At 38.2% G+C, this 27290-nt stretch overlaps 1 protein-coding gene across 2 annotated transcripts in view; it reads left to right on the plus strand.

Annotated features, from left to right (window-relative positions):
* The window catches only part of CUBN (cubilin), a 139964-nt gene that overhangs the window by 75561 nt on the left and 37113 nt on the right, over nt 1–27290 (plus strand). For both annotated transcript variants that reach the window (XM_083877487.1, XM_083877488.1), the window contains 19 exons: nt 2484–2640; nt 4323–4439; nt 6706–6819; nt 8403–8531; nt 8808–8940; nt 11891–12096; nt 13008–13189; nt 14607–14796; nt 15436–15633; nt 15954–16100; nt 16932–17122; nt 17411–17594; nt 18905–19079; nt 20118–20296; nt 22050–22259; nt 22592–22732; nt 23736–23917; nt 25461–25632; nt 26560–26766. In XM_083877487.1, the coding sequence (XP_083733613.1) occupies nt 2484–2640; nt 4323–4439; nt 6706–6819; nt 8403–8531; nt 8808–8940; nt 11891–12096; nt 13008–13189; nt 14607–14796; nt 15436–15633; nt 15954–16100; nt 16932–17122; nt 17411–17594; nt 18905–19079; nt 20118–20296; nt 22050–22259; nt 22592–22732; nt 23736–23917; nt 25461–25632; nt 26560–26766 (3214 nt within the window). The remainder of the gene's footprint in view (nt 1–2483; nt 2641–4322; nt 4440–6705; nt 6820–8402; nt 8532–8807; nt 8941–11890; nt 12097–13007; nt 13190–14606; nt 14797–15435; nt 15634–15953; nt 16101–16931; nt 17123–17410; nt 17595–18904; nt 19080–20117; nt 20297–22049; nt 22260–22591; nt 22733–23735; nt 23918–25460; nt 25633–26559; nt 26767–27290) is intronic.

Raw genomic sequence — 27290 nt, forward strand, 5'->3', positions numbered from 1 at the left:
ATGGATCAGAAGGCAGTGCTTGTAGCACAAGGTCTTGGAAAGGGGAGTGAGAAATAGCTTATTCTGTCCAGTGAGTTTGATTAAGTAAATGTTATTTTTCTTTCTTGTTGTAGTAAAACAGTAAAACACAGGAATGTAGAAAGGTAAGCTTCTAGGAAATAGAGAGGAGGTATGACTTCATGTATTCCAAGTGCTGGCAAAATGAATCTTTCAAGAGAGAACAGTTAGAAATATGTGGAGGGATTTTTTGCTTAGAAGGCAAAAATTGACATCTTTTTGTCATGTGTTTGTGCAAAATTCAGGACACATTTGAAGAAGAAGGCAATGAGTCACTCAGTTATGTTCACTATGGAAAGGGAATTGCTGCTATGCACAATGCAACTGAAAACTTGGCTTTTAAGTAAGCAGATTCATCGGTTTTACTTAGTCATTCAGCCACAAAAATGCATTTCTCAGATATTTTAAAAATAACTTTAAGAAATTGCAGAGACTCACCTCTTTACAGAACTATTGTGTGAATATTGTGGTTTCTGATCTAACTGCAAGCCTGAAGTCCTCCTGGTCCTATCCTCAGCTGGGCAGAGGCAAGCAGATCAAAGCCAGCATTTTACTGGGAGTAGTCAGGCCCTCTCTCAATGCCCTGTCAATGCAATGCTTCTTCTCAGTTCCAGCATTCAGATAAAATCTTCTCACTGCTGTCTAGGGAAAGACACTGCCTTAATTCCTAAGGGTTATTTCCCCCCCCCCCCCCCCCCCCCCACATTCCATGGTTTGTGGTTTTTAACTCCAGGCAGTTTGATTTATATACAGAATATATGTGCAGAGGAAGAATAAACACTGCACACTGTGTATTAGAGGGCTGATTGTGGCAGGCTGCCAAGAGAGAAGAAAAGGTTGAATGGATGGATGTTTTTGGGTGTCTTTACCAGGTACTCATTTTAACAGGCATTGCAGACTTAATACTCCATCACAAGATCCCACACAGCTAGCTAGTGTTCACAGAATCATAGGCAAATGTTTAATTCATGAGTACAGCATTGACTGTGTAGGGTATGTCAGGGGATTAAGCAGGAGTTTTGTCCCTTGTTTCTTAGCTCTGAGGTTTATTTGAGACAGGTCATCTTTCTCTCAGCTGCTGGGGTTTTTTTCTTGTTCTTTTTTTTTTTTTTTTTCACCAGCGTGTTCAAAAGCCTTTGAATACTGGAGGCAGAAACATTGCATTATGCTACACAGTCTAGTTAAAAATTTTTAGTTCATTGGTGCTGCCTCACATAGACTTGCTAGAATGTGAGGCATTTTGAAGTAAAAGAAGACATTCTCAATAAAAGTACATGTCTTCTAATCTGATGTCATTTGGATAGCTTTTATATAGCTTTTATCATCCTGGATCCACTTTTGTGTACACCTATACACATTTTAATCCGTATTTTTCTCCATTATATTAAATGGTACGCCCATGGAAGGGTAGGACATTAATGCTGAAACAGGAACTGAATTCAACTGCTTCTGCAACCCAAAGGTTCTGTGGGTGATGCAACTGTGCTGGGAGCTCCAGCCCTCCCTACTGCTGAAGGCAGGTGCTTCTGAGACTGTCCCATGACTCCAAACACAGCAGCAACAAATCACTTCTGCTGGAGTGCTAGGAAGGATTAATGAGAGACAGGCTGTGGCCATTTTTCTTTGTGCTTTCTCTTGTCAAAGAGAAGTTTTTTTGATGTTTTTTAAGTTAAGAACTCATTGGTTCTAACTTCTCTGTCCTTCTTTTCCTGATTGTGAAACAGGAAGGAAGCAAAATTATCAGCTGTAGGGGGGAAAAAAGAGAAGGAAGCCATTTGTGGTAAAATTAAAAGTGAAGTTTTGTAAACCTATCTACTTTCTTCCTTTTTTTTTTTTTTTTTTTTTTTTTTTTTTTTTTTACTTTTCTTTACCCTCTGCTTAAATAGCACTTCATGTATATGTGCATAATTCAGCACTCAAAACTGTTATAAAATATAGATATAGGACTCTGATCCTTGATGCTGGATCTAAAAACCATAATCCTAGTGACCTTTTATCCAGAGTCATAGCTCTCACTGGTGCACCCGTTGCATGTTAGGGTGAGTTTGGAAATCTTTACTGAGACAAGATGTAGGGTTTAACTGAATGAAAGCTACACAGGAGCTCATGTTAGCCATTAACAGAAAATAACAAATATGTAGGGACATCAGGATTGCTGGAGGAGAGTTGCTTTAATACCCAGTACACATGAAAGAAGATGTTTACTTGGGGCATTTCTGTTGCAAGGGTCACAGTAGCTTCAGCCTGAAAGATATGCATTTTTGGGAAATTGCCACTTAAGATAGGCAATGTAGAGTTTGTTTGCACTGCCCAAAGCAGGACTATATCATGATCAAAATATATGAAACATAAGAGAGGCAATGAAATGAAAGTCTTCTCAATACTCCCATTGAAACCAAATACTTCATTTGATCCTTTCATAACAGGTATTTGATGGTCCTAACAATGAAGCACCACTTCTTAGAACACTCTGTGGAACACAGCATCCTCCTCCTATCACATCCTCCAAGAATCAGATGTACATCCGACTGCACTCTGATGCAACTATCCAGCACAGAGGCTTCAGTGCTCACTTCAGTGAGGGTAATTTCATCATTTACATTAATGCATATTTATTTAATCACCACTTGGTAGACATAGTCTTTTAGAAAGCTGATAATGGAAAGTGTAATTTCTACCTATGGAGCACACCAGTGTGTATCTTTACCGGGAACATTTTTTTTTCCAAATTATATGTGAAAGACTTTAAAGTCCAAGGATCAACTTAGATTCTTCAATTCAGAAAAAAGAAATCATACTTTTTGTAGCAAGGCATCTAACACACATCAGTTGCCTCTTATTTTTCTTCCCTAGAGAGTTAGCTGTCCATAACTCTCCTGAGAAAAATATGCAACTGGCAGTTTCCATAGACCTAGTGACAAAATAACATTTTATATGTCCATCCATGCGCATGAATCTGAAAAGCTGTAAAAGGATTCTGTGTGGTGCTGTTGATGAAGACCATGGATTCAGGCCTGCATGCCCTGCCAAACATCAACTATCCAATTTGTGGCAGACTAATTGGTATTTTACATGGTTTCCCTTTTAATAACAAATGACACCAACTGGGCAGAATTTTTCATGAAGTTACATATTATTTGATACCCGGTGATTTGCTTTTGCATTTTCTCGATAATTTGGGAAACAGTTTTTCCCCAAGATATAGACATTTAATTTTTGCAGAGAAAATCAGTTTCTCTCATTTTCCTCTCAGGATTCTTTTCACTATAAATTATTGCTTTTCCCAGAAATGTTTCTTTCTTTGAAAATGTTGTGAAAAATTATAAAGAAAAGGAGAGTTTTGTATCAGCAAAAATCTCAGAAACCCCATTTACTGAGGTACTAGTTAGATACAATTAGGCATTTCTGGCTAACAGCTGTGAGAGCCTAAACTGTTCAGCTTTCTCAGATCACATTTACTGGATTCAGTACCGCGCAAACCATGTCTGCTGAGTGAGTGCTCCCCGCCTAGGGTGTTAGCAACCCTAATCTCTTCCTGAGAAAACTAAGTTAACTAAGTTCTATCTTTTGTTTGGTATTTTAGGCAGCACAGCACAATAAATGAACCTCATTCTTTGGTACTCATCTCCTCACCCTGCAGTTTAAAGCAGGTGTGTGTTAAACTCTGACCTGGGGAGTTTATGAGCAGCCAGCAAGCTTAGTGATGAGGCATGGCAGCACTCAGCACTGTCAGCCAATGTTCTGCAGGCAGTCAAGCTCTAGTGTGTGTGCAACACCTCACACAATTGCAGTTTTGCTGACACAGCTCAAAAGAGGATCCTGCCAATGCAGTGTGGGGCCACCCTTGGCTGCTGGATGGTTGTGGACAGATACTTACGATTTTTTTCTTCCTAGCTGCCAACATAGACAGATCACCAGAGAAATGGGTGTATTGCACTAACCTGAAACCAAGTTATTTTGGCCCCTAGATATCTCTTCTGGGTTACAAAGAGATGAAAACTATCAGGTCTAAAGTCACTCTGGTTTCTTGCAGATGGTCAGCCAGGTGCAGCATGGCATGTGGATCCAGGCCAAGAAAGAGCAGCCAGTGCTGAGAACTAATCCTTAAGTCTCTTCTTCTGATTAAATGCTATTGCGAATTTTATTCTCATTTCATGCTGATGCACCATGTTACACTTTATTCATTCGTTTTTGCTACAGAATCTAAGCAAGGTGATTTGTATATATAAATATTTTTATATGTATCTATATCTTTGTGTTTAAAGCATGTGGAAGTTTCATAGAGTCAGATTCAGTTGGGGCAGCAATTTCCTCTCCTCTGTATCCTGCCAAGTACCCAAACAATCAGAACTGCAGCTGGATTATTCAGGCTCAGGAACCATGTAAGTAAAAACATCTTTTATAGTTGGTTGGGATGACTAACATCCTCATCTTCTTTTCTGTAATAACAATGCAAAGTTCCTCCTTTATTTCTTTAGGAAGTTCTGCATCCTGGTAGTTGGTGAGTGTGGCCCTCTCAATCTGTCACAAGTCAGATTTCACTGTAAAAGATTTTGTGCTTAGTGAGAAAAACAATTTACAACTTTGTCATCTTGGTCTATTTACTGTGACCCAAGTGTTACAATTATAAATGAGGTGTTGAATAATATGTGAAGTTGGATTCATAAGAAAAGCTAAGGGTTTTCATGTAATTAAACCACTTGTGTTAGCTGATGTTATTCTGGTCCAGAGTTTTCAAGCTGGAGTTTTCAAGCTGGAGTTGTGTTACATTAAATCTATGCTGTTAACATTAAAAAAATCAGATTGAATAATGAGACAAGGTACACAGAAATCTTGATTTCAAATCCAAACAAAAATATATGTGCATAGATACACTCTCAGTTATTCATAATTTTACACAGATAAATGATTAATTTGTAAAACACCAAATATTTTCCATCAGCTATTGCTACTACCTTGTATAACCTCTATTACCTTTACATTGCATAAGATTCCTAAAAATAATTTGTATTCAATTTGTGTTAAATTCTATAATAGTGTCCTAATATCCTAATTTTAAATAACAATTATTGTACCTCTGTTGTGTATGTTATATTTAGACAGTGTTAAAATCTTAGAATGTTTCAATCATATTTATAAGTTTATTTTGCTAGTTTATAAAACAAATATCAGTTTGCCAAGAAAATACCAAAACATAAATTAGGAGATACGTAATTATTTTTTTTAGCGTAGTTACTTATACAAATAGAATGTCTGTGAAAAGGATATCATCTGAGCTGTTCATCACCTATACAACATTTATTTTTAAAGACAAACTTTCCCTGGATTCATACTGAAAACTCATACATGACTGCTGTCTCCTGAATTACATGAGTATGAGAGACAATAAAAATGCTATATAAGAAGCAGTGACTTCCTCCACTTCCCAGCAGGACCGCCTCATGCCTTATGTTACAGCTCCATGTGGCTTCATTGCGCCGTCACGTGGCATTACATAAATAAATAACATATGTACATTGCATTGCATTGCATGTTTGATAGATTTAGCCAATGGCAGGCCACAGCAAAGTTCCTGTTCTGCTTTTACTGGGAAGGCCAACAAGTCTCCTGCTCTGCCCACCCAGTGTGTTTTTCCTTTTTGCTGTGTATCCTGAGGACCTGCATTGATAGCTGTAATTGACTGAACAGACAGGACACAAAGGATTTCAGAACATGCGTATGCAGCTGAATGCCAGTCAGCAGCACCCTGCTGAATGCAGCCTGGGCTCCATGTCTGTCATTTCAGGTTATTCAAGCCAATTAACTGAGGCCCAGTGACAAGCAAAATATTTGTATCAAATTCAGCTTGGTCAGTGTGGGAGAAAACTTAGTTATCATCTAAATCATTAGACAATTTCTGACCCACTCAAACTGCACGGAACCCTAAAGCCAGTAGTAACTCATGTCCCAGACTGGTGTCAAGGACAGCTTCTCTTCTGCCAGCTGTGACTTCACCTTTGTTTATATCAGACAAGCAAGAGTAGTAGGAGAGTCAAAAATACCCTGAATCAGAGATCCTCTTTTTCATTATATAGCCTGCAGTCCAGGAGTGTGGAAAATCCAATTCTGTACAAGTATAGCTGAGGGTAGTTAATGATCCTTTGACCAGTCCAATTGATGAATATGGAATGTTGCAATATGATGACAGAAGCGGCTCTTTCTAAGCCTGGAGCAGGACACATTTGTCCAGATCTATGCTATAGATTGCAAAGGGACAGCAGGTCATGGGTGTGTAGAAATAAGTTTTGTTTCTGAATGTCTGTAGATTTTCCATGTTTTATTTGCTAATGCTTTCAGTATGTAATGAAGTTGTCGAGAAACAAGGAAACTTAGATCCATGTGTATATGTTAAATCCTGTCCTTCTAATGTTGATTGAACTAGAAATTACCAGATTTAACAGAAAGAGATTTACCAGGACCTTTGCACTTAAAGGTTAATACACTTACATCAAATTTATTCAATATATAATGAAAAAAATTACTTCAGATGATATGCTTTATGGGGACTGATTGACTTCAGAGGAAAAAAAGAACATTTGTTCACGTGTAATTATTTCTCTGTGAAATTACAAACTTCTTCCTAAATTTTTTACTCTTTGCTGTTGCCAGTCAACCATGTCACACTTTCATTCACCGACTTTGACATTGAAAACAATCGACAAAACTGTACAACGGATTTTGTGGAGATTTTGGATGGAAATAACTATGAAGCACCTCTTCAAGGTATTGTACATTTCCCTCATGTATTTCATCTATATAGAACTACACCCAAGGTAAGCAGGAGAAGGTTTTCTGTTCATGGTCTTCTGCTTCATGGATCTTCTTTGATAACAGAATTTTCTTGGCCTCTCTGGCCAGAGGAAATTGAGAATGGAGAATAAGTCTTCAGTGTGAATGGCAGTCCTCCCAGGCTCTGACTATGCTCCTACTAACCTGCAGCTGGGTGTTGACTCCAGCTGCCTTTTGCATCCTCCTCACCTGAACAATATTGGGAATCAAGCAATTCTGTTTAAATTGAATTTTCAGTTAACTGCACAAAAACATAACATAACTCAGAAGCACAGCAAATAAGTGCAGTCCATGCTAAACACAAGTAAGGAAGCTGCAGACTTCTGGGAGCAGAAAATGGTTTTTCATCACACCATGGAAAGCCTAATTTTTCTGCTCTTTCCTGAGTTTTCTACAGCTTTCTTCTGAGTTCTCTGGACAGTACCATTCCCTTCAAGTGCCAGGAGCAGCCTGAAGCAGCAAAATTCAGAGCTCAGGCCACAGGGTGGTCTCAACACTCCTGATATCCCTAGGGCTGCCTCTAATTCTTTTCTGGAAAATTCAGAATATCTCTGTCTTATTATGTTCTCCCTTACTCTGCTTTTGCACATGCTCCTTTATCGGGAGTGGGGCTGCAGTCTATTTAAATGGTTTGTAAAGAGGAGCAGAATTCATTTTTTGTCTCCTATCCTTGGCTTTCACTTGCCAAGAGGACTTTTAAGTATTTAAAGGGGACATGTAAGAAAGATGGGGAAAAACATTTTAGAAAGGCATATTGAGGTTGTCATGGTTTTAAGCTAAGAGAAGTTAGATTTCAACTAGATATAAAGAAAAAAAATTAAAATGAGGGTGGTGAAATACTGCAACAAGTTGTCCGGAGAGTTGGTAGATGCCCTGGAAAAATTCAAGGTCAGGCTGGATGAGGTTCTGAGCAATGTGATCTAGTTGAAGATGACCCTGCTCATTGCAGGGTGGTTGGACTAGATGACCTTTAAAGGTTTTTTCCAACCCAAAGTATTCCATGATTCTATGATATTAGCTGTTGTCTTTCTTTTCGCTGTCAGATGCCTTTTTGACAGGTCATTACTCATATTCCTAATCCCTATGTTACAATTCATCACAAGAGAAATGGTCTGTTATTTTTCAGTTGTTTTTTATTTTTTCATCATAAACCAATTGAGTGAAATGGAAACTGCTGTGAGATATATAGGTTTTGTTGGAGTTTATTTCCAATTAGGCAGTAATTCCTCATTTTTTCATATTCATTGAGGGAACTTAACAACAGAATAACTAGGGACGAGGATTTCTGGAATGCAGGAGGTCCTTTTTCTGTTAAAAAATATTGCCACAAGAGTTAAGTTTTGTGCAAATGTAACAGAGTATTTCTTTTTTATGTAGATTGAATTGACAACCACAATTGTAAGCAGCAAATGTTACTCCTTCTTGTTGTCAGGCATTAACTCCAAATGTTAAATTAGCAGTAGTAATTACAAGCTGAACACTCATTTTTTTTTCCTCTCTGGTCTGCTCTTTTTCAGGCCGTTACTGTGGCACTACTATGCCACATCCTATCACTTCTTTTGGTAATGCCTTGGTGGTGAATTTCATCTCCAACAACAACATTACTGCCAGGGGCTTCCATGCCACCTATGCTGCATCGTCATCATGTAAGTCCATAAGGTGTTACTTCTTTATGCCTCTGACTTTTCAGAAAATGAAGAGATCCTTTACCTCTTTTTCACTCTGCCTCTTGATTTTGAACCTCCTCTGTAGCCATTTGACTTTTTGGCCAACACCTCAGCAAGTACATCAACGAGCTGAAGAAGAAAGATACAAGGAGAAATGTTTTCTTGATTACCAAATGCTCTGTCTCTGTCAAGCTTTTTTGTTGTTTTTTTAAATGCCATCCTTTCCAAGCCTCTGCTGTCTCTTTCTTGTTGCAGCCTGCGGGGGTACTTTCCACATGGACAGAGGAGCTTTCAACAGCCCTGGCTATCCCGAGCCATATCCACACAACAGCGAGTGTGTCTGGACAATCCTCAGCTCCCCTGGCAACCGGCTCCAGCTGTCCTTCATGTAAGTGCATTGCCAGGGGTTATTATTCAGCCTTTAACAGACCTGAAGGAAGGATGCTTTGTGTTTATTAGGAAATGTAATTACCGAATGATAAAGCTGAAACATATTTTTAGAGTAACTTGGAAAGAGAACACAGCAGGGGTCAGTGGCAGCTTGCAATCAGTGTTTCCCTGTCTTAGTCATTGCTTATCTTAAGGTATGTACAGCATTATATAAATAGGTGGTTTATTATTTCAGCAGCATGGGATGCTGAAGAAGTCAGTTATTACTTATAAACAAGAAGAGCAAATTTAGCATCACTCTGCCTTTTCTTTACAAAGGAAATTCCTACAATGTAAAGATTCATTTTAGTGTTTGTTATATATATTATTAATACAAAGGGCCTAGGTATTCCACACATTGTAGGATTATGCCTCCTGAGGGATCTTGTCACATTTATGAGGTGGGCTGAGGCAAAGCTCATGAAATTTAACAAAGTCAAGTGCCAGGTCCTAAACATGGGTCAGGGCAATCCCAGATATGCCCATAGGTTGGGCAGAGAAGTGACTGAGAACAGCCCTATAGAGAAGGACTTGGAGGTGATGGTTGATGAAAAATTCGACATGAGCTAGCAGTGTTCACTCGCAGCTCAGAAAGCCAAAGGAATCCTGGGCTGCATCCAAAGGAGTGTGGCCAGCAGGTCGAGGGAGGATTCTGCTCTCATGAGATCTCACCTAGAACACTGCATATGGTTCTGTTGCTCCCAATGTAAGAAAGGCATGGAAGCCACAAAGCTGAAAAGGGGACTAGAGCACCTCCCTTGTGATGATGGGCTGAGAAAGTTTGGGATGTTCAGGCTAGAGAAGAGAAGGCTGTGTGGAGACCTCTTAGCAACCTTCCAGTATCTGAAGGGGCCATACAGGGAAAATGGAGAGGGACTCTTTATCAGGAACTGTAGTGAGAGGACAAAGGTAAATAGCTTTAAACTGAAAACAGACAGGTTTGGATTAGATGTTAGAAATAAATTCTTTACTGTGAGAGGGATGAGGCCCTGGAACAGGTTGCCCAAAGAAGTTGTGAATGCCCCAAACCTGGCAGAGTTCAAGGGCAGATTGGATGGGGCTCTGGGCAACCTAGTCTAGTGGAAGGTGTCCCTGTCCATGGCAGGGGGTTTGGAAAACCACTTAATCACTGAGGTCCCTTCCAACTCAAAACATTCTATGATTCTATTCTGAGATTCTAAAATTGATGTTAAACTCTTCAAAATTCCTCAAACAGTTAAAGCAAAGGAACTACAACAAGAATCAGAAGAATATGTGATGGAATTTTGTTTTCCCTTCAGTAAGCTAATTTTCCTTTGAACAGTTCTGACAGGAAAGTCAAGTGGAGAATAATGCAGAGTCCTTTAGCAGGGCCGTTAGGTCGTTCTTTACCCATGAGGTAGATTTCTGACCCTCCCCATTTCCAGGCATCAAACAGTGGCTGCTGCCAAGAAAGAGAGCACTGACCTTTAGCAAAGCTTACCAAGAATGAGCAGAAAAAGAAAACTAACTCTGAAACCTGCATTTACAGTTAATCAGAACAAAAGGAAATTTTTTTTTTTCTGGTAACACACTGACTGCATAAGGCACAACTTGTTAGGCATGTGCTGATTCACTAATGGAATAAAAGGGACATTCTATTCCTCCACAACTCACTGAAGCAGAGAAAAAGCACTACAGCCTGAAAACATTTTCCAAAATGTTTTCCAAAAGCCTGAAAACATTTTTCAAAAGGCTACAAAATAAGCAGTAACCTTTCAGAAACAACCCAAAATTCTAGTGTGAAGCAGAAACTTTCAGTGGAACATACATTCACTTATATAAAGTGACACTGAGTAGATGTTAATTCTTTTTCTTCAGTTGTACATAGCTGAAAGACAAGCTGAAAATACTGGAAAGCATGGAGTAATTGTGTTAGAAATCTTTATTTGTTTTATTTCATTTAATGTTAGGGAGTTATAAAGTTTTGTTGGTATGAAGCATTAATTTTCTTCAGCTTAGTCTGAACTGAAATGTCTACCTTGAAATGTGAGGGTTAGCTTTAAATTGTTCTGAAATATATCCAGATGAGTGATTGGAACCATTTCACAGCATGGTATGCTGAACACATATGGCTATATTCAAATCTGAAAGGGAGAAGTTGTTACCAGAGTATCAGAAGGCATGCATATTTAAGGCATTGGTTATTAGAGGCACTCTCTGGGATCTTTGTTATATATTCCTAGCCTGCTTCTGAAAACCACGTTGGTTTGTATAAAAGCATTTCACCAAGAATAACAGACAATTTTGGAATATATTTAGCATTCAGCTTGGTGCAATAATTAAGAACTTATAATTTGATTACTGTATCTCATTCCTTTTCTTTGGTAAAAAGTTGTTTAGAAGAGTTGATAACAATCCTTATTATTTTACACATCCAGATATGTAAAAGTCAGAAAGGTCAGAGAAACAGTAATATTTTATAATTCTGGAGAAACTGCTGAAGGATTTCTGACCTCTGATGTGTTAACTACGAATAAGTTAGCAATTGTTTTCTCACCACAGAGTGTGCTGAAATAATACACATATGAAGGGGCTAAAATATTCTCTGCACCCAACACTCACTGGATTTACATTAAAAATCTGGGTTATATCTCAGGGCTTTCTGAGTGTCATGATTATTCTTGGAGAACCAAGACCTTTTAAAAGGGTTTGAATACTCTTTAAAATGTGTAACTCTTCACACTGAAGCTCTGTTATAAAATAAGGGGCTGGAAAGTGAGTGCCCTGTATTGGTGGCCTTGGCAGGTGCTGAGGGTTTTATTGCTGCCCTTTTCTTAACTCTTACAGTAGGATACCATATACAGTGGGGTTAATGGCCTGGCAGGCCACACTCTGAAGTATGTGCCAGTCATATCCATGCTAATGCTCTTCTACTGCTGTTGAAACAGAGCATTTCAGGTGGAGCATAGTAGTAGCTGCACCAAAGATTACCTGGAGATTCGTGAAGGGAGTGACACAGGCACGCTGGCAGGACGATTCTGTGGGAACTCTTTGCCTTCAAATTATACATCAACTGTTGGACATATCCTGTGGGTCAAATTTGTCTCGGACAGTTCAGGCACAGATGTTGGCTTCAGGGCCACCTTCTCTCACTGTAAGTAGATGTAATTTGATTGAAAACTACTGTTCTTTCATAGTACTTCTGAAATTATTCTAAACAGTGATTATTTGACCCTCTAAAGTCTATTAGAAAATATTTGCTGATGTCAAAAAGTCTGTAAATTCACTTAAAAAGTATTTTGTAAAATATCTGCTGAACGTAAAGGGATGCTTTTAAACATGCCAGAACAGAATTTGTGTGCATGTAAGTATATCTTATTTATTAGGTAATCAGCAAATTAAGAAAAAAGTGTTTCTTTTCCAGCTTTCCATTTTGCTTTTTGAGTGTGACAGTGTCCATCTTCTGGTTTGGATTTAGATGCCATCAAACAGGGAGCAGAATTAGAAAAAAGGAAATTATGCCAATTTATAGATCCAAAATTTCAAGGGACCACTGCCAAAATCAATCTGACTTGCTGTATGAACAGACTGCTGAAGCTGAACATTCCCAGCCATTCTGATTATGCAAGATAAACTTCTAATAATTTTCTTTCTTTTGAGATTTAACTCCTTTTCAAAATGAATTATCAATAGTTCAGACCTCAATGAAGTCAGAACCGTTTTTCGCCATAACACGCACAGGCATTTAAAAAAATTCTTTAATGATTTTGGGTCGAAATGAATATAAAGTAGTCACAGTCAGAGAGGAGTTTAGATGTGCTGTCTTCCTGCTTCTCCTACAGTTAGACCCATATGGCTCAAATGGGCAATTTCCTTCAGAAAAGGGAACACTGCATCTCTGAAAACAAGAAAATAATTAGATGTGCATCTTAGAACTGCCTGAGATATGTCTTACAGCTTTACAGCACTGTCCAGTCCTAAGTAAATTAAGTCAGATGGGCTCCCCAGGGCTTCTTTTACTCTACATGAATTAGAGGCATTAGTTGTCTCTTTCTTGTGTTTCAGTGTATGGAAACGACATTGTGGGAGGCAGAGGACAAATAGCTTCACCACAGTGGCCGAGGAGTTATCCTCATAATTCCAATTACCAGTGGCGGATAAGCGTTAATGCTTCCCAAGTTATCCACGGCCATATCTTGCAGATGGATATCGAAAATCATCACAGCTGCCAGTATGACAACCTAAAGGTGATTTCATTCTGAAAAGTTACTTTATTTTAATCAATTTTAGTAAAATGGATGAATAGAGAAACCAACAACTTGGGATCTGGTGTGGCTTATTGTTTTTGCTGGGTTGTTGTCCTTTCAATAATTATTATTTATAGGAAGAGTTATATACTCTTTGGCTCCCTAACAGATATTTCCAATCTGCAAGTTTGAAATTTACTAAAAATAAGTCTGCAGTGGTACAATCCTGAATATAACTATTCAAGAATTTCAGGTCAGATACCAGACTGAAATTTGCTCCTTGCTGGTTCAGTTAAGGACAACAATGATAGTAACATCTCAATGCTTCTAAAAATGAAGTAATTTTAAAATACTACAAGGAACAATTCTCTACTTGAACCTTCTTTGCTCTCTGCATCAGTAATTTGGCTGCTGGTGGTAGAAAGGTGCCTCTTTCTTCCAGTGTGATTGTTTTTCTGTACCTCCCTGTAATATGGTCTGGCCAGGTTAAAAAATAGAAAAGTGGAATAGTGGAATAGTTTGAAGTTGGAAGGGGCCTTTTACAGATCTAGTCCTACCCCCCAGCAATAAGCAGGGGCTTCTTCAATACAGCAGTCATGGTGCTAAGCAAAATGAACAATAGAAAACACTACTTCTTTCTGAACTTAGTTAACATAACCACTTAAATAAGGTAAATCTCTTCTTGCTTTCTTATTTTTTTTAAGCAGTTAATTCATCAATTATCCTTTTTATATATGTGAGAAAGTTAATACTAGTTCAATATTTTCAGCTCATTATTGACTGATATTCAAATGTAATATTAGTTCAAAAAGGAAGTAAAACTTTTTATTTCATCTCATATATTAACATTATTTCTCTACTGGATATTTTTACTGGGTGGTACATGAGAAGAACTAAATAAGCTGGAAAGGTGGCAAAGGAGAAACATCTTGTAACCAGACAAGTTTTGGGTTATAGATACATACAATGAAAAATAATAATTCTGCATATTTATCTGATAGAACTCAAATACATATGTTCCTCAGTGGAGGGAAAAAGATAAAGGGAAAAAAAAGTAATTCCATTTTTTTCCTTGCATATCATGGGGGTTTTTTTCCCATCAGGGATAAAAAATGTACCTGTGGACTTTTTTTAAAGAGGGATGTCATTCTACGTCCCCAAAGAGCAGCCCTGTGATAGGGAATGAGGTGAATTTGATGACTTCCATTCAGATTGTTCTTCTATGAAAACTTCACTTTTAACAGTATATAATAGAAAAGGAAATTTTTGTTCCCTTGGAGAGGTTTCTCTCTAACTTGGATTTGTTGAAAGATCCCTCACTCATTTAAAGAGGGTGATTTTCTCCTTGGAGATTTGCTGAGTATGGGCAGATGAAAATCCAGTTCTGTGAGGAACAGCACTGTTCTTCTCTCTGCAGGTGTATGATGGGCCCACAGTTCATTCTCGTCTTATTGCAACATACTGTGGTGCAGCCCCTGCTTCCTTTGCATCCTCTGGCAGTTCAATGACAATCCAGTTCCAGTCAGATTCATCTGTGACTGGAAAAGGCTTTCTTTTGGAGTGGGATGCAGTGGACACTTCTGCTGTTACACGGACCATTGCTAGAGGTGGGTTTTCAGTGAGTTGCAGTTACAAGTGGTACAGCCGGTGATACACTCAACTGTACTTAAAGAATTCCAAACCAACTTCCCCACTAGAGAAAGCCAAAGTTATTAATGAGAGAAAGCTTTGAGAGATATTTTAATGAAGCATTTTACTATTTTTTAAAAACAATTTCTAGAGATTCTTAGATATACTAATTTACAGTGTTCTAAAAATAAGCATGTTGCTAGAGGATAATTTTTCATTACACAGGTATTTAATTAAATCTAAATATTTGTTATGCTTTCATGGAAAATGATCCCTCTTGAAAAAACATTCTAAATCATTGGCCATTGTGATATGAAATGTGCACAATAACTTATGTTAAACTGTGGTAGATGCTTTTAGATATTTCATTGGCTATTCCTCAAAATAAAATAGGTCACATCATTGCTGCAGCAGGTGGCGCAGGAACATCCTTACAGATGAGGATTTTCAAGTTTTATACTTCCAGTCCAAACTGAAGTTGAAGAATTCCTGCATTACTGTAACTGCACATATTCTCTCTGTGCTTTATTATAGGATTGTCATCTAATATTACATGAGGGCTGTACTCAGTTTAAAAAGAGGTTGCTTTCTTTTTTTTGTCTTCTTGTCTATGACAGGTGCATGTGGAGGGGCTGTAACAACTGAAGAAACACCTTCATTCCTCTTCTCACCAAACTGGCCAATGAATTACAGAAATCTTGAGGACTGTATCTGGCTTATTAGAGCTCCTGGATCCACTGTGGAATTCAATATCCTGGCACTAGACATAGAATCTCACAGCTCATGCAACTATGACAAACTTATTATCAAAGATGGTGAGAAGCCAATCTTGCCCTACCCTGACAGGATGCAGTAGAGGCCAAAGTCCAATTATCTCAAATTCTCATCTCCACTGAGCTTAAGCAATCTAGATAGCAGAGAGAACATGCTCATTTCCTCTATTCTGAGACATTCTGCCAGTTAAAATAAAATTAGCAAAGTCTAGCAAAATATTTGATGATCTATAAAAATATTTCTAAATATGTAAGGGTTTAAAGGTCTTAAAAAGCACCTTCCTGAAAGTGTGAGCCACAGCAACAAACAGGCAGGTGTGGAATGGTTCAGTTTTAACACTAATGTGTTCTTTTCACCTCAGGAGACAATAGTCTTTCCCCAGTACTGGCTACTCTGTGTGGACGAGAACCTCCTGGGCCAATAAGATCAACTGGAGATGCAATGTTCATCCACTTCATGTCAGATGCAAGTGTCACCGGAGCTGGGTTTAATGCCTCTTATCACAAAAGTAAGACTCGTTTCTCCTCTCCCTCAGATAAATGTCTGCCTTGCTGCTAACAATGGGGTAAGAGACTGGCATTGTTAAGAGCTGTCTACAATTTAATTAATCACACACACATCTAATTATTCACCTCTCATGCATATGTGTTAATAAATGTCTGAATCTACAAAGGTAAAATTTTCTATTTTCCCAGCAATGTAATGCAACAAAGCATGATTCAACCCAACCAGTCACTTCTCAGAAGGAAGCAAAGGGTATGCCTAAATTTCTAAGAGCTCAGCTGAAGGGTGAAAGAATGCTCAAGAAAGAGAAGAAAATAAATTACTCAAAGCAGAAAGCGAGAAATGCAGAAAGCTGTATAAATTCTAGCAGGAATGTCAGCAATTCCAGCAACAGTCCTCCCACAGGAACTCAGGAATGATAACAGATTCCTGAATGGGCCAAGGCACCAAGAAAGTGTTAGGGCAACAGTGACAACAAGGGGAAGTTTTTCTGACTGGCAGCTGGCAGTGCTTTGGTCCATGGCTAGAAGTAATGTCCTCAGACGAGGTGGGTAGTGATAAGCTCAGGCCATGGAGGTCCTTGACATTGCTGCCTGCTTATTCATCTGCTAAGTCTGAGAACAGTCTCATGGTTAGGAATTTTGGTGTGTGTCATCTTGAAATCTATAAGCTTCAATTTTGGGAGATCATTCATCATGTGCATTGCTATATGCCCCTCAGCTCTTCATACACTCATTTCAACATCTATTTTAACCCATCATATCTTTTAGGAGACAGGGTTTTGATGCTTTTGGGGTTTTGTCCTTGCTTCAACTTTTGTCTTCTTTTTTTTCAGGTTGTGGAGGCTATTTGCACACAAGTAGGGGTGTGATAACATCCCCAAACTACCCTCAAAACTATTCTCCTAATCTAAATTGTTCCTGGCATGTTGTGGTAACCACTGGATTTATCATTGCTGTTCATTTTGAACAGCCTTTCCAGATTAAGAGCGAGGATACTTCCTGCATCCATGGAGATTACGTAGAGGTGAGGTTATTGGCTGAGTCACCAAATCCTCAAAGCTATTAAAGCTATTGAATCTTACAGATTTCAGTGTCAGTAAAGTAGCTCAAAATGTCATGGGGTGCACACACCAAAGAAAAATACCAAAGATGATATTTCTCTCTGTCTCATTCTCTCTCCTTTTATTACAGCGCGTTAATTAATCACTAGTTTATTAATTTCCCCTCTGCCTGGAAGCATTAGGATGGTGTGTGTATGAAATTTACATTCCAGGGCTGTTTGCTTGAGTAATATTATCAATTTCTGTTTTAGCTGAAGAATGGGTTAGATAATGCTGCCCCACCTTTGGTGTCTGCAAGAGGGAATGGAAGGTTTTGTGGAAGCAGCCCCATCTCTACCATGTACACCACAGACAATCAGCTGTTTGTCCACTTCACTTCTGACAGCAGGAATGAGGGGCAAGGATTCAAACTGAAATATGAGGCTAAGAGTCTAGGTAAGTCTAGGTAACAAACTTAAATTCTGCAACTTATACATATGGAACATGGATTTTGTCCTCTTAAAGGATATTTTTGTTCTAAGTCCTAACCCTGCTAATATTGGATGTCTGCAAAAATGTCCTATAGTGCATGACTTCTAATCTGACACTCAGATTTCTCCTTTTTAAAGAGTGTCAGGCTCAGGTCACACAACTTGAAGATATTAAAGACAGATTAAAAAAAACCCCAAACCTTTAGTAGTAAAGTAGCATCTACAGTTAGGAAGAGATGTTAAAAATTCATACAGGAAAGGAAAAACTCTTAGAAACAAGAACTTTATTTTGAACATTTAATACCCCGTGCAAGCGCTAAATGAAGTTAGGAACTTTTCGGGGTAGTGTGTCTAGAAAGGTGGCAACATTTCTTACAAGTTTTACACCCAACTGAGAAAATAACATTAACTACCAAAGCTAACTTCTTTGAAAGAAGGAACAAAATGGAGACCCAGGTCCCAGGAGGAAATCACAAGTTTGGCATTTGCAGTTATCCCACTGTGTTCATAACAGAGCCACTTGGCATGCCTGGAGACCTGTTAAACTGTATATCTAAACCACTAAGGCAACCTGCCAATCAGCTCAAACCTTTAAGTACTTTATTTCTGCCTATTTTCCCTGCTGCCCCAAAGAATTAGCATTACTTCAGAGAATTCAGAGGTGATTAGGTGAAGCTGTACAATAGCATTTCTACCCCTTCAATTTATGGAACTTGAGTAAAGCCGCAGGTTAAACCAGTATTGCTATAATATAGAGGGGGTTTGGGACAGAAAGGTTCTAGTCAAAATAACAGTATTTTTGTCAGGTAAAGGACCTGAACAAACCCTCATGTTTGCTTTGATGGGCATGCCTCAGATTCCTTCGTTATTATCTGAAACAGACATTTTGGTTCTTGGAAAGTAGAAGTTGGGAATGAATCACAGGAATACTTATGGCTCTGATTTGTGGACTTCCTAGCTCTTAGGAATTGGCATAGGAACAAGGCAAGAAATATGCTTTCTGCTTGTTTTATAAACAATCCAAGGAAGAAGTAATAGCAGTTTAATTCAGGGCCCTGAACATTTGGAAATGAGGAGAACTAGGTAAGCAGGAGCACAGGAATATAGAATTCTACTGATTAAAATGTTTTCCCACAGCAAGCAATAGAATGCATTTCTTTTTTGATGTGACTATATGACATCAAAAGGAAACTGTGTTGGAATATAGCGATCATATTTTTGATGCCTCACCCATTTCCTTTTCATGTTTTTTACCTGCAATCTTTTCTTTCCCAGCCTGCGGAGGGAATATTTATATCAATGATTTCAACCCCAGTGGATATACATCTTCCCCCAACTATCCAAGCAACTATCCTCCACATGCTGACTGTGTCTGGACCATAACTGCTCCCAATGGACATGCAGTAGAACTGCAATTTGAAGATCAGTTTTACATTGAACCTTCACCAAAGTATACATCCACATTATTTTGCCTATTTTTCTTCAGAGACTCTATTCTGATTTTTCTTTCTCTGTTACTTTCTCTAATTCCTCCCAGAGAACAAACAATTCTATATTTAAAACCAAATGGGGTTAAGAAATTTTTGAGAGATCAATGAAGCTATCAGGTCACTGGTTTACATTCCTAGGATGTTGCAATGCGTAACAGAAATTAGTATGACAGAAAAAGTGGAAACATCTGTGATAGAAAGGTGCTTTCTGTAAAATCTGTGCCCTGTAGTCTTTTCATATTCAGGTTTTCAGTAATCTGAACTCTTGGGTGCTTTTAAAGCCAATGGATTGCCACCATGACACTTTGCCTCCCTCCTCCATTGCCTGGCGGCTGGTTTGCAATGGGTGAACACATTTTGCACTCCCTGCCTGAAACATAAAAAAAGGCTATTTTCCAGCTGATGTAGCTTCATTGATAGAGGCTGGACCACTGTAAGGCAAAGGTCAGCCTATGAAACCACATCCAGGAAAAATAGTGAAGGGTGGAGAATCCCAAAGGTTTTCTGGCTTCCAGAACACTGCACCATTCTGAAGACAAAGTTTATAGTTATTTTAGGTCTTTGTATTCCCAACTAAATAGACTCCAGCATTGAATTTTTATTCCCTTAATCTGTCTTCTTGTTGTCCCTTAATTCAACACTTCTCAGTGAGACTTAATAGGGAATATCTGCTGAATCTGAATCCTGCCAAAAAAATGGTGTTTTTTTTTTTCTTTTTTTTTTCCAGTGCTCTTCATATCCCTACCCAGAATTTGCTCCTGTCAGATCTGATCTGATCATAGACTGAGTTTTAGATTTGTCTTTCTCAATGTTTCTAGCACTTCTTTTGATTCAATTATTACATAACTGCAATGGATTATGATCTTGTTGATTCTGTCTTGGTCACACTGCATGGAAACCAATCTAATTCACTAGAGCTTCATGGCTTTGTGCGTGTACTGGAATGATTTTGAACCACTACTGCCATACACTGAAAAGAAAATTGTCTCCTCTTCCAGCTGCACTTCCAGTTACCTCGAGCTCCGCAGTGGTGCTGACTCCAGTGCCCCCCTCATTGCCAAGCTGTGTGGAGGTTTGATGCCAGGCTCACAGAGATCCTCAGGAGCTGTCATGTACCTGAGGTTCAGGTCTGACAGCAGTGCCACACACGTGGGATTCAATGCTAAATATTCCATTGGTAATGCTTGCATTTATAAGTTGCTGTGATTTTAAAAAAGATTTTGGTCTCGAGTGTTAGATTTTTGTAATAGGGCTTAAATCAGACCTGTGGGTGGGCTTACAGGAGTGTGCCTCTTTCAGTTAGTGTTAGAGCTAAGGCATCTGAATATTGGCATGTTCTGCACCTAGCAAGAGCTGAAAATTAGGGAAATATTAATAGGATGGAGCTCATAGACCAGCAGCAGGAGAAACAACTCTTTGACAAGGATAACCTCTTGTCAAAGACAATTGTCAAAGGGGCAGTAGAAAAAAGGTCAGTGTGGATAAAGTCATGTAACATGACTTTGATTTTCAGCGTGCAAAGTCAGTGTCACTTTCATGAGCAAGGTTCTGAAGGGGAATGTGAAGATCAGTTGAGCACTGGCAGTAGAAGAACAAATTAGGAGCTTCTCTGTGTAAATCTAAATCAATCTATAATAAAACTGCTAGACAAACAGGGGCAGCATAATAATGGATTAGAAAAGGAATGAGCCATTGTCTGTCATCTGGGAAAGAATTACTTTAGTTACTTGTTCTCAAGCTGCAAAAACAGGGTTAGAAAGCACTAAAAAACATTAATTCAAGAAAAAATAATCCTTGATCAGATTCAGAGCTATGCTACTTTTTTGGGTTTGATAATGTTAATAATCTTCAAAGAATAACAGCCATTATGTTAGTATCACTTATATAGGAAAGTCTAGGACTGTTAATTTCCCAAAGGCAAAGTAGTGAACTATATTGTTTTATACAGAATTTTGCTCATTGTAGCCTAAGAGAGTGCTATCATATTTCTGCACGTGAAAACTGAAGAAACTTGCATATATACATATCTTTATCTTAGCTGAATGCCAGTCATCCTGAAACAAAGCACTGATGATTCATGGAACTGACAGTATGAGCACAACTGTTACTGCCATGGAAAGATTGTAACTAAGAGACACCAAATCCACTAAAAAAAAAAATAATAAAAAAAAATCCAGTAAACTCCACCTGGGAGTATTGTTCCATAGAATTATAGAAAATCTTGATTTGGAAAGAAACCACAAGGATAATCAAGGTCCAGCTCCTGGACCTACACATGACTACCCCAAGAATCACACCATGTGCCTGTGAGCACATTAGCTATATGCCTTACAATTACAAACTTATGTTTGCAGGTACTGGAGAGAAATGAGTGTTCAGAAAGAGAAAATTAAAAATTAATAGCTGTTTTACACACTGTGCAGTGATTATTCACTAAGACATCACAAGGAGTGAATGGGAAGGGATGAAAGAAAAAAGGAGTCTGAACTATAACTGTTGACCCAACCAGAAGTCAACTTCTGCCTGTCATAAAAACTGAGATCCACACTTAGCAAATTTCATTTCTTTGTAATTTACCTGTTATATCTTTGCAAGGTTTTCTGGTAAATATGCACAGAGATTAGATTGAAAATTGCTAGTTTATTCAAATTATAAGAGATATGAAAGAGTGGAAGGGGTGTTTGCAATGGCAGGGTATGGAGGCAGCGGGGCAGGGGGAATGGGAAAAAAACCAAACCAAGCCAAAACAGCAACCAGGACTGATCGAATTAGATTGAAAACATGGAAGATTTTTAATTGGAGGGCAATTCCTGTCTTATTACCACAGTTAGAGAACAAGTCAGTTGTACCTTACCTTTAAATTTTGTTTAGGAGAAAGATCATCTCTCTGGGGTTCTTTAGTCAACCAAATAATATTCTTCCTTTTGCAGCTCCCTGTGGTGGGACAGTGATAGGACAAACTGGTATCATCGAAAGCACAGGGTATCCTGACCTTCATTATCAAGACAACCTGCTGTGTGAATGGTTTCTGCAGGGTCCCAGGGGCCACTATCTTACCATCAGACTAGAAGGCCTAGATATTCAAAACTCTTCCGAGTGCACAAATGACTTCTTGGAGATCCGAGAATACAACGCTTCTGGTCTGAGAATTATTTCAGTGTTTGTCTTCCCCTCCCTAGTCCTACTATGAAACCTCACCAGACGTTCCTGAAAGCATTTCACTTTGGGTACAAAGTGAGCCTTTTCAATGTGCAGTGTTTGCTTGTGCCTGCCTTGCTTGCTGATGCAAAGTAAGGAAAACAATTTGCCAGCAATAACTTGATTCCACTAGTTTAATCCTGCCTGTCCAGTTAAATTGGGAAGTGGCCCTTCAATATAAATATAAATATAAATATAAATATAAATATAAATATAAATATAAATATAAATAATATATTTATATAAATTTCTCTTTCTCATGTTGTTTTTCCAGGAAATTTGTTGGGCAAGTACTGTGGTAATACTCTCCCTGATCCTGTGGACACCTCTGACGGTTTTGCTTATGTCAAGTTTGTCACTGATGGATCAGTCAATGCACGGGGATTCAGACTGCGCTTTGATTCCAGTACTGAAGGTTAGATTTGTAAAGCTGAAATATACTCTCAGGAAGTAACTTATACCACAGACCATAATTGCACTAATACAGCTTATATTGTAGATCACTTGATTTTGGAGTGGTGTGTATTTGCTCTTAAACTTGGAGGAAGTATGAATAGAGCTCTCTGGTAACAACTTATCTGAGCTGCAACTTGGTGAAGCAAGCAATCTCCTGCAATAATGGATATTGCCATAAGTGGCACAAGGAAGCACACTCTTCTGTAATTTTTTTCTTCAACACTGAGTCGAGGGATGTCCTAACATACCCTTCCCATATACCTCTTGATAAGTAAGGTCTATTTATTCTGGTATTCAATGACCCTCACAGGGAAAATTGTTGTCATATGTTCAGGTGAAAATTCATGTGTTTCAATTTGTGCCAATTGCCCCTTTTCCTGAGTACAATGGCTTCAAAGAGCTGCTCTAATCAGGACTGAGGACATAGACCTACTCCTGCTTCACATTTCTTTTACAGTCTTCAATGTCCATGCAATGTTTGTCCTACCAAAATATGGCTACTTTTTTAGAAATCCTTTGCAATACTTGTGCTGAAAAATCTCCTGCCAGCCCTTCTTCATTCCTTCCAGTTCATTTAAAAGTTCAGCTGAAAGCTTTCTTCATGTTTGATTCTGCAATAAAACAACAAAAGGGTAAACAAACTCCAAAAGAACGTTATTCCACTCCTAGGATCCTATTATGCAAACTTAGAAGAGAAACTCTATTACCAAAAAAATTAATGCAGAGGTGGATGCAGAGATCTGACTATTCTGCAGAACCTGTGAGTGTGAGGAAATACTCAACTGCTTTTATGACTGAGTGATAAAGACTGGCAGGATCTTGGCTGTTTAGACAAACATACAGGCTGGGTAGGCCGATCAAATCAATTTCTCAGGATCTCTTTCTCACAACACTGATTTTTTGCTATAATTCTATAAGCAATGCTTTGCTCTGAGAAGTGTACCAATATCTGGATATTTCAGAATGTGGTGGGGATCTTACTGCACCTGTTGGAACATTTACTTCACCCAACTATCCCAACCTATATCCACATAACCGAGTGTGTGAATGGAGGATCACAGTGCAAGAAGGCAGACGTGTGACCTTAACCTTTAATGACATGAGAACTGAAGAGCACTGGAGATGCTCATCAGATTATGTGGCTGTGAGTATTGGGTGTAGAGTCAGAAACTGCTCTTCCTAATCCCTTTATGGAGAATTAACCGGTGTAATAAAGCTGAAAAATCACTTATAGTTCTATATATGGTTTTAAGGCAAATCATAATTTAATCTGGGGAAAGAAGATAAATGAGAGAATGTTACCTCTCTAGAGCATCTAAACTCATCTGCTTGTTTTGGAGTTATGGAAATTTTGAAGTTGTGTCCCAGCCAGAGCCAGCAGAACATAAAACTTAAAGGAATCATTGGAGTTGTCTTTTAATCAATTATGAAAAAAATTTCTGGGTGTTTTGAAAGTTTTCAATGTCTCTTTTCTGTGCAAACAAAATCCATCAGTTAGTTCCAGGTTTTATTGACTTTGGAAGTATCAACTGCTGTTGTTACTTTTTGCTGTCAATTAAAAAAGAAAAAAGAAAAAAGAAAAAAGAAAAAAGAAAAAAGAAAAAGACAAAGATTGCAGCAAATGGATACTCTGAACTAAAGATAGGGAAACCCCAGGAAACTTACTTGTATCTCAAAAAAGGGTAGATATTGGTTATTTTATCATGTTTGGTTTTGATTTCTGGTTATTTAGTGAAAAAAAATTCAAGCTTGGCACACAGACCTGGACCTGGTCAGATGTACAAATGCCTGAAAAATATGATTCCTCTCTGAAATTGCAGGAAGGTGAGGTAGATTTTAGCTTCCTATTTGTTCAGACAGCAGTGCAAATGCAGGAATTAACTGTAGGATGATCAGGAGCCAATCCATGCACAAGCATGGGGGGCTGAAATAGCTATTCATCTTTTGAGGTTTGTAGATGAGGTTTCCCTTGTTTTTCTTCACAGATGCTTTAGACAAACTTTTAGGAGCTGGCTTTTTATCAGTTAATGATCTCTTAAAGGAAATTTTTTCCTGCCAGATTTTATGCCTCCAATACTCTAATATATTCCAAGTCTCAGTGGGAAACATAATTTCTGGTTTGCTTGCACTGCAGAGTAGAAAGAAGGAAATTAATTCCTAGGCTAAGGGGTGTATGAAGGAAACAGAGAAAATATCTCTGGATCATCAAAAAGTGAAATGTTTGAAATAATCATAAATCCCCACCAAGACTCAATATGTTGGAAAAGATTTTGATAAAGCTGATGTTGGCTTTAACAAGAATACAAAGATGATGATTTGAAATAAAATTAATATGATCAGTAGCTGTTATTATTAAGTGATTGAATATATAAATATTGAGCTAAAGCACAGTGTTCTTCTCTATTTTTTTAAAAAGAATCAATTTCTGCTTGAAAAAGGAGATAGAGAGGGAGAGAATATGTTTCTATTTCACCAAAATAAGGAAGTTATTTTTGATGATTACTTCAGGGCCTCATCCACTCAAGACAATGAAAGTTTGTTCCAAGATTTGGGTAGATTTGAGAACTAACCCCTTGTGAGGGACATCAGTGAATTTTGTATTAAAGATAGTAAATACTCTTAAATGATGCAGGAAATGCTCATAAGAATGTATATTGGTGTCATAAGAGTTTATTTTGACTCCACAGGTTTACAATGGCCTTGGGAAAAACTCTCGCCAGCTGGCCAAGCTGTGTGGGGAGGTAAATCCAGGCACTGAGGTGAAATCCACTGGAAACACAATGAAAGTCATTTTGGTGACAGATATGTCTCGTGCAAGCAGAGGCTTCAGTGTCTCATATACTTCTAGTGAAGATGCAGGTAGTGTATGTTTTTGACTTAAGTGATTGATCTCTGGTGGGTTATTTCATAGCGAGAGTACTGGCACATATAAAAATATCACCTAAACAGATAACAAATCTCTGATGCCTTTTTTCCCTGTCCTCTCTGGATAGGAATAGATATTTATCTTTAACTAGCTGAAAGAACTTAAAAAAAAATGGAGAATCTCTGTGAGCAATAGACTTTATGTGCCTCTGTATGGATCACAGTCCCTGCTGTTCCTACTGACTTATTTTTTTATACTTCATCTTGAGTAAGAGATGGCCAAAAGTGGCCTTATTCCATGAAAAATTTCAAAAAGCATAGTGCTATAGACAAATTGAATAATTCAAGTGCTTCCTTATTACTCAGGGGGGTAGTTAATTTATTGTAGCTTGTGAAACAGTGCAGCTAACCTACTTTTGCAGGCTCAGCCTCCAGAGAGGGGGGCAGCTAGCAGAGCATTATTCCTACAGCCTTGAGTCTTTTGAACTTATTTTCCAAATCCCACCCCAAGAACCCTACTATGGCATGAGAATATCTTCCATGAATTTTTTTCTCTTGAGCCTAGAATTAGGTAATGAGTAAGTCTGAGCAATACTGAACTGAAGATGTAGTAAGATTTTATTACAATATTAAATAATGCTTGTATTGATAGTGCTGCTGAAATATTTTATTTGATACTGTAAATAATTGTTCTTTGCTTTACATGTATTTTTAAAGACTTGCCAATAAATTTCAGGGCACCAGGCAAGAATTCTCTTGTACACAGGAGTAAATTATAAAAAAGTAAGAAGATGAAAAAGGTTTTGATCTAATCAGCACATGTGCTTTCTGATGTGAGCATACCTGAATAAAGACTGGCAAGATTTCTACTCACACAAGAATTATTACTACCTTTAAATAAACCATATTTTGTTTCTGCAGTTTGTGGTGGAACCCTGATGGCATATGCAGGTGGGAATTTCTCTTCTCCTGGTTATGATGGCATCACAAATTACACAAGTAACCTGAACTGTGAATGGATCATTGAAAATCCCTCTCACTATAATTCATCCATTTATATATCTTTTGAGGATTTCCACTTGGAACATCACCAGAACTGCCAATATGACTACCTAGAGCTACGAATAGGTTTGTATGTTCAGCAGGAGAATGGATAAGCCTATCAGGATTCTGGTTGCACAACCCTGTTTGTGCTAAGTCTCATTCATATATATTTGCAAGGAGTGGCTGTTGTAGAATCTGTACATTTGAGTGTGTTCACATCATGCCTTCCATGTTGAATCCATTATCAGAAATGGGATTTCACTACCAGAGAAATAGATGCATGGATTTGGTCAACTGTTCTTTCAGGGGAGAAAATAAAAATCTGGATAGACATCTTGGAGGGATAGTTTTGCTGTTTGCAATAGTCATCTGACTCTCTTTACAAGGGACAATGAGTTTCACTTCATCTGCCTTGAGAGATGGCATTTTCAGTCATCAAAACAATTTATTTGGTCCACTCCCCATTCTCTGTCTGGTCCTGAAATATCTCCAGGGATGGCAGGAATGGAGTAAAAAATGTTTTAATTATTCATAGCTTCTGGACTGCATGCCCACTTCAGATCCATTTTTGCATTCTACAAGATGACTCTCCAAAAAGAAATCCATAT

Source organism: Zosterops lateralis (assembly GCF_965231275.1).
Source record: "Zosterops lateralis genome assembly, chromosome: 1".
In the NCBI taxonomy this organism is placed as follows: domain Eukaryota; kingdom Metazoa; phylum Chordata; class Aves; order Passeriformes; family Zosteropidae; genus Zosterops; species Zosterops lateralis.